The sequence below is a fragment of the Bison bison genome, unplaced genomic scaffold, assembly GCF_000754665.1.
Source record: "Bison bison bison isolate TAMUID 2011002044 unplaced genomic scaffold, Bison_UMD1.0 scf7180017864284, whole genome shotgun sequence".
NCBI classification, from domain to species: domain Eukaryota; kingdom Metazoa; phylum Chordata; class Mammalia; order Artiodactyla; family Bovidae; genus Bison; species Bison bison.
Window position 1 is genome coordinate 923,386 of NW_011494856.1, and position 6,843 is coordinate 930,228.

At 52.6% G+C, this 6,843-nt stretch overlaps 2 protein-coding genes across 4 annotated transcripts in view; both read left to right on the forward strand.

Moving 5' to 3' along the window:
- Positions 1 to 919: 919 nt before the first annotated feature.
- FOLR2 (folate receptor 2 (fetal)) lies at positions 920 to 4,635 on the forward strand. 3 transcript variants are annotated; one of them, XM_010849489.1, is made up of 6 exons: positions 920 to 1,043; positions 2,198 to 2,371; positions 3,402 to 3,590; positions 3,703 to 3,838; positions 3,988 to 4,260; positions 4,309 to 4,635. In XM_010849489.1, exons 2-6 carry the CDS (start codon positions 2,222 to 2,224, stop codon positions 4,428 to 4,430), a joined length of 870 nt encoding a protein of 289 aa, XP_010847791.1. In that variant the 5' UTR covers positions 920 to 1,043; positions 2,198 to 2,221; the 3' UTR covers positions 4,431 to 4,635. The 3 variants fall into 3 exon arrangements, with proteins under 3 accessions (XP_010847791.1, XP_010847793.1, XP_010847792.1); XM_010849490.1 differs by lacking the exon at positions 920 to 1,043 and adding an exon at positions 1,701 to 1,770 and having other exon boundaries at positions 3,988 to 4,265; positions 4,314 to 4,635; XM_010849491.1 differs by having other exon boundaries at positions 3,988 to 4,447.
- Positions 4,636 to 4,824: 189 nt separating this feature from the next.
- The window catches only part of INPPL1 (inositol polyphosphate phosphatase-like 1), a 16,659-nt gene continuing 14,640 nt past the window's right edge, over positions 4,825 to 6,843 (forward strand). The window contains exons 1-4 of the mRNA XM_010849524.1: positions 4,825 to 4,861; positions 5,092 to 5,269; positions 6,155 to 6,416; positions 6,538 to 6,551. Of these exons, the coding sequence (XP_010847826.1) occupies positions 4,825 to 4,861; positions 5,092 to 5,269; positions 6,155 to 6,416; positions 6,538 to 6,551 (491 nt within the window). The remainder of the gene's footprint in view (positions 4,862 to 5,091; positions 5,270 to 6,154; positions 6,417 to 6,537; positions 6,552 to 6,843) is intronic.

Consider the following 6,843-nt stretch of genomic DNA (forward strand, 5'->3'; position numbering starts at 1 on the left):
GTTCCCCATCCTGAACCCTCGTCCCTCCTCCCTCCCCATACCATCCCTCTGGGTCGTCCCAGTGCACTAGCCCCAAGCATCCAGTATCGTGCATCGAACCTGGACTGGCATCTCGTTTCATACATGATATTTTACATGTTTCAATGCCATTCTCCCAAATCTTCCCACCCTCTCCCTCTCCCACAGAGTCCATAAGACTGTTCTATACATCAGTGTCTCTTTTGCTGTCTAGTACACAGGGGTATTGTTACCATCTTTCTAAATTCCATATATATGCGTTAGTATACTGTATTGGTGTTTTTCTTTCTGGCTTACTTCACTCTGTATAATAGGCTCCAGTTTCATCCACCTCATTAGAACTGATTCAAATGTATTCTTCTTAATGGCTGAGTAATACTCCATTGTGTATATGTACCATAGCTTTCTTATCCATTCATCTGCTGATGGACATCTAGGTTGCTTCCATGTCCTGGCTATTATAAACAGTGCTTCGATGAACATTGGGGTACACGTGTCTCTTTCCCTTCTGGTTTCCTCAGTGTGTATGCCCAGCAGTGGGATTGCTGGATCATAAGGCAGTTCTATTTCCAGTTTTTTAAGGAATCTCCACACTGTTCTCCATAGTGGCTGTACTAGTTTGCATTCCCACCAGCAGTGTAAGAGGGTTCCCTTTTCTCCACACCCTCTCCAGCATTTATTATTTGTAGACTTTTGGATCGCAGCCATTCTGACTGGTGTGAAATCCACTCTAGATTTTGATGAATGTTGAATGTGTGGACCCTGGAATGACTAAATTAACAAATAGAGAGATGAGTGTAAACACGAATGGCTCATTTGACAGACTAAAGGAAACTTGGAGAGGGTGGGATCCAAAGAGAAGGAAGAGCAGGAGAAGCTGAAAGAGGAAATTGTATCTATACTTAACCAGAGCTCTTAGTCAGTCTGTCCTGCGCTGAGGACAGAGACCACAGAGCTGCTGCCAGCCTGGAGAAAGGCCAATCCAGTCAGAGCTGCGTGTGACCCTCGTAGCAAAGGAGGCTCAGGTAAGTTGCCCCAAGGAGGGAAGTGCGACGGGCACTCAGGAGAGTTGGCAGGTTGGCACACAGGGCAGGGACACATCTCTCTTTAGAAAGAGCACTCTGGCTCTTGTGGGGAAGGTGACTTAAAGGGGAAGAAATTGGAGGAGGGAAGACCTTACTCCAAACCCAGAGCCAACGGGAGTGAATTCCAGAAAGAATTTTTGGAAAGTCCCTTGCCAGGGCTTGGGGATCAACAACATGGGGGATGGTGAGAGAGAGGGAGGTCTCCATTATCAATTCGTAGGTCCCTCGGTGACAGTCTAAAGGAACAGGTCTGTTATGCAGGAGGAGGGTGAGGGGGTGGAAGGTGAGGGTCAGTCATGAACAGAGTAGGGGGCTGTCGCTTTTGCTGGGTGTCTCCCATGACTTTAAGTTCTTGTCCGGTTAGCAACTCCAATGTGGGGGACTTTTATGCTGTCCCTTGTCTTAGGATCCTGCATTTGTTCTTTGAAGGATAAAGGCAGGGATCTGGTTAATTTGTCCAGAAGTCGCTGAGGAGACCAGAGTCATGATGGAAGGAAATGATTTTCAGAAAATAGGGAAGGAAAAAGTCTGAGAAAGCAAAGCTGTTTAAAAACAACCCCCATCGTCATTTCTGTATTATTTAACCATCACCATCCTGTTTGGTACCTCCCTTGATCCTCATGCTGAACCGGAGAACTCAGCAGAGCTGGGTCACTGCCATGCCAGGGTAACAGGGTTTCTAAGCTGGCATGGAAACCAGGGTGATCAAGGGTGTGAAGGCAGAGCACTTGCTGGACACAGGATGAGGCTGTGTCCTCTTCTGGAGACTGGAGCATGGACCTGAATTATTTAGTTACTTTTCTTGGGTCACTCCAGAGAGAAGGTAGGGGCACAAGGAGTCTCCTCCAACTTGGGAAGATTCCCCCAGGGAATCTAATCCCAGATCCCCTTTTGAGCTCCCCAAGCTTACAGTGAGGGAGCCGGTGCCCTTGCCAATCTTCTCTACTCCAGCCTCAAGGAGCCTCAGGACCCCAACACTGAAGGAACAGGATCTGACCCCATCCTTCACCGTGGAGTTGGGGAGACTGGGGCAGGAGGCAAAGCGGGGACCCTGCGAGGGGCTCTCTCCCTTCAGACTTTGGTCTCCTCCACAGCTGACTCTGCAGGAAAGGAAAGACATGCCCTGGAAACTGACACCACTTCTGCTTTTTCTGGGTTGGATGACCTCTGTGTGCAGTGCCCGGACCCGGACAGACCTGCTCAACGTCTGCATGGATGCCAAGCACCACAAGGCAGAACCCGGCCCTGAGGACAAGCTGCACAACCAAGTGAGGATGGAGTGTGGCTCTGGGTTGGGAGGGGGCTTGTTCAGACAAGGAAGAGGAAGTCAGGGTGGTGGGGGAGGGGTTGAGGGGTCAAGCCCTTCCATTATACACTCACATCCTGAGTTACCATTGTGGGAGAAGATGAAGGCAGGATGGGGTGCAGTTGATGTGATTTCAGAGGTGGCCTGCTCAGAATAGGATCCCATGTTGGCAACAACGTGGAATAAACATTTACTGAGCGCCTCCCAGGTGTCATGTGTGTTCTGTGCATGGTTTCGTATTCCCAGAGGTCCCACGATATGGGTAGATGATGTTCTCCTCCACCTGATACAAAGGAGGACACTGAGGCCCAGAGAAGCACGTGGACACCCAGAGGATTTGGACAGGAGTTGCCCCTGTGATGGGGTGGGGGTAGGATTGAGGTGGGCACTCCCAGGGGTTTAAAAGGTGAGAGATGTCAACATATATTACTGCATGCTGTGATGCAGCACACCTTTCCTCCTCTGCTCGAAAAGCCACCTTCCAATGAGGCTTAATACAACCACCCTCTTTCAAATTTCAACAATCATTCCATATTTCTATTCCCTGCTGTTATTTTATCCATATAATTGATCAGATCCTGATTTTTTTTCTCTTTTAGCTTCTTACTGTCTCCCTTGACCAGAACATATATTTCTGCCTGTTTTGTTCTCTTCTGTATTCCCAGTATCTCGAACAGTAACTTGCATAAAATAAGTACTCAGTAATTATTTTTTAGGGAATAAATAAATTACTTTGTATGAAGTGTCAAGCACTGTATAAATGATAGCTATTGTCTTCCCAAGACAGGGCTTCTCCCAGGCTCTCACTGCCCCCATCAGTCTTGTAACTGTGTCTGCCCCAAGACAGGAGTTTCTGGAGGCCAAGGACAGAAGGGTCCTAATAGTGAACATTCTTAGGACAACCTGCCTGAGACAGGAGAACAAGAAGAGCCAAATGGGAAGAGGCTGGAGGTGGCAGAGGAGGCAATTAGTCTCATGTCTTCCCGACCCAGTGCACCCCCTGGAAGAAGAACGCCTGCTGCTCTGCCAGAGTCAGCCAGGAGCTGCACAAGGACACCTCCTCCTTGTATAACTTTACCTGGGACCACTGTGGCAAGATGGAACCCGCCTGCCAGCGCCACTTCATTCAGGACAACTGTTTGTACGAGTGCTCACCCAATCTGGGGCCCTGGATCCAGGAGGTACTGGGGTCTCCCTCCTTTCACCCCAGCAGGCTGCCCCCAACTCAGTCACAGCTGTTCCTACCAACATCCTTGGCTGACTGAGCCTCCCTGCCCCTACCTTCTCCCCCAGGTGAACCAGAAGTGGCGCAAAGAACGGTTCCTGAACGTGCCCCTGTGCAAAGAGGACTGTCAGAGCTGGTGGGAAGACTGCCGCACCTCCTACACCTGCAAGAGCAACTGGCACAGAGGCTGGGACTGGACCTCAGGTGAGGGCTGGGGGGCGGGGAGATGGAGGTGTGGGGTGGAGAATGGGGGTCTGAGGATTTGGGGTTGAGCAAGGATTCCTAGGGGTGGCCAGAGTTAAGCTTTAGGCCTAGGGACAGAATGTATGTGCCCACCCTCTCTCCCCCTGCAGGATCTAATAAGTGTCCAACTGGGACCATCTGCCGCACATTTGAGGCCTACTTCCCCACACCTGCAGCCCTGTGTGAAGGTCTCTGGAGTCACTCCTACAAGCTCAGCAATTACAGCCGGGGCAGTGGCCGCTGCATCCAGATGTGGTTCGACCCTGCCCTGGGCAACCCCAATGAGGAGGTGGCGAGATTCTATGCCTTGGCCTTGACTGCTGAGGCCTGGCCCCAGAGTATTAGACCTCTCTTGCTCTGCCTGGCCCTGATGCTGTCACTCTGGCTCCATGACTGAGTCCAGCCTGTCCCCAGGTTTGATGACCAGGCTGGGCTCAGTTCAGCTCCCACAAATGAGGGAGCCGTCAGCATGCTTCCATTCATCATCCATCCCTTTGTCATCCAGTTCCTGCTCCAGGATGGGGCTTGGGGTTTCTCTGACAGCCACTTCTAATAAATAGACCCAACACATCTGAGTCTGATGAATTATTTTGGTTCTGAGTTTGTGTGTGGTAGAGGGCAGATTCCACAGTTTTTGGATTCCTTCAGATTAGAGAAACAAAACATGAGCTTGTTCTGCTACTCACTATGTGAAAATGAATCAGTTGCTTAACTTTTCTTAAACCAGTTTCCTTCTCAATAAAGTGAAGATAATAATCCTTCCTTCTCTCATAGTTGTGAAATGTTGCCTAGAAAGCATGTGTGCCCAGTGCCTGCACATTATTAGTCCTCAGGGATCCTGTGGCCCTTGTAGCCCCAAATGAGACAGCCAAGTCCAGGACTTCATTATTTATATTGGGTCCCAGAGGAAGCCCTTTTCCCCAGGCTCTGTGCTCCCTTGTGCTGATATGGGAAAACTGGGGATTGGAGTCCAGGGAAAGCTGGGTGTGTGTGTGTGTGTGTGTGTGTGTAAACAAATTCACCCATGATACTGACTGAAGGGGCAGAGTTGGGGCTTGGCACCTCAGAGAAGAAGGCAGTTTGTGAGGTTCCTGCAGAACAAACACTGCAGATTCTAGCCCTAGTTCAGCTCTGCTGAGTCCTGGAAGGAGGGGCGGAAACTCTTAGGGCTTCTCAGAGGCGGGAACTATCCCCGACATCTTTGTCCCCTCCAGGATTGGTAGGTACCTTTGTCCCCTCCAGGACTAGTAGGTGTGCCTCTCCTGGAGGATTGCTCTGTCGTTACACAGCCCCCAGGAATTGGGCCTCAGTTTATCTCAGGGTCTCCGGCTTCCCCTTGGAGGAAGCCTTTGTCTCCACATCCCAACCACAGTTACCTTCAGAGAGGCGCAGGTACCTGAATGAGAACTCCAGGCATGTGGTGTCCTCAACTTGAAACTAGAAGCCAGGAGTGAAGACTCAGTCTAGGTCTCTCTCGCCTCCTCATAACAAGAGGTTACTGAAGGGGGAAGTTGGCCACAGATTAGAGGACGAGTAATTGGGTTACTGGAGAGGTCTTGAGACACTGTTTCGCGTGTGGGTGGGTCTCAGTCATTACGTTTATCTAGTCTGGAAGGCCCTACAGACCCCTCTCCACGTCCCTGGTTTTGCTCCAGCTGGGTAAAGTCACTGTATATTTGAAACAGAGAAAGGAACTCTTTGAAACTGACCCAAACACAGATTTTATTCAGCAAAGTGAAAGTTCCCAGGTTAAAGGGAATCCTCTGACAGCGGCCTGAGTTGGCGGCAGTGGGAACCAGGCGGGAGGCCTGTGCCTTTAAGGATCCAGGGGGCGGAGGGGCGGGGCAGGAAGCGGACTCCCAGGAGACGCCGCCACCGGCTAGGTCTTTTTTTGGGGAGGGGTGGGCCAGACCCTCCTAAGAGCTGCTGACCTTTCCGGGCGGCCCGTGGGCCCTATCTCTCCTGGTGGGAGGGGAAGAGGCCAGGGGACGACGGAGCGAACCCGGTCTAGGGGGCTCCTGGCTCCGCGTCCCGCCCACAAGGCTCAAGTTTGTTGTCTTGGAGGGAGTAGCTGGGGCGGGGGCGGGTGCTAATAATACCCGTTCGTTCCGCCGCCGCGCTTTACAGTTTACACAGCTGTCACCTTCGTTACTCCTTAATTAATAATAAAAATAGCCGCCTTTCGGGAGCGCCCACTGGATGCCGGGCCCCGTGCCGAGAGCTTTACAAGCACAGTCCCGTGGACTCTGCCCTCAAAACGTTATCCCCATTTTACAGAGCCGGAAGGCGAGGCTCGGAGAGGCGCCGTGACCTGCCCGAGGTCAATCGGCCGGTCAGCAGCTCTGGGATCAAGGCTCTGGGCCCGGGCGAGGCGGGGCGCGCGGGTGCTACCCCCGGCTCCGCGGAGAGCCGCGGGGGCGGAGCGGCGGGCGGGGCGGAAGGCGAGGGGGGTGCGGCGGCGGAGGATGGCCATCTTAAGTGGCCGCTGAGAGTCCAGGGCCGCTTCCCCGGGGAAGGGGGCTTCGGAGCAGCCCAGGAGGTGGGAGACTGAGTACGGCAGCCGAGGCTCTAGGGATAGGTCGGGAGCCCTGGGGGCTGAGGGAACTTTCTTCTGTGTGGGCAAAAGGAGGCCTGCTCTCTTGACTGCTGAACCCCTCAAGGCCCGGGCCTGCGGGTATGGGGGATGGTGCCAGGGAACTTGGCCGAGAGGGGGAAGGGCTCTGCCTGGGCTGAGAGGGGCTGCCAGGGACGGTGCTTGGGGATTCGAGGACACTGGAGCTCTTCTGGGGGGTTTGTAGGGATCCCCCCACGGGATTTGGACCCAGTAGTTTGGGGGTTCAGGTCTAAGAGGGGATTTCAAGGGAGTTGGGGATGATGGAGAGAGGGGACGGCAGGAGGTTCATCATGGGATCCTTTGCAGATTTTGGTAACTCGATCCTACGAGTCTGTAGGGAGTCCGAATGGAA

Bases quoted from the DNA above. Each gene is read 5' to 3' on its own strand.
- FOLR2 (XM_010849489.1), top strand. From the start codon at position 2,222: ATGCCCTGGAAACTGACACCACTTCTGCTTTTTCTGGGTTGGATGACC. The intron at 2,372-3,401 runs GTGAGGATGGAG...TTCCCGACCCAG, and splicing joins AGGACAAGCTGCACAACCAA to TGCACCCCCTGGAAGAAGAA. The intron at 4,261-4,308 runs GGCTCCATGACT...ATGACCAGGCTG, and splicing joins GGCCCTGATGCTGTCACTCT to GGCTCAGTTCAGCTCCCACA.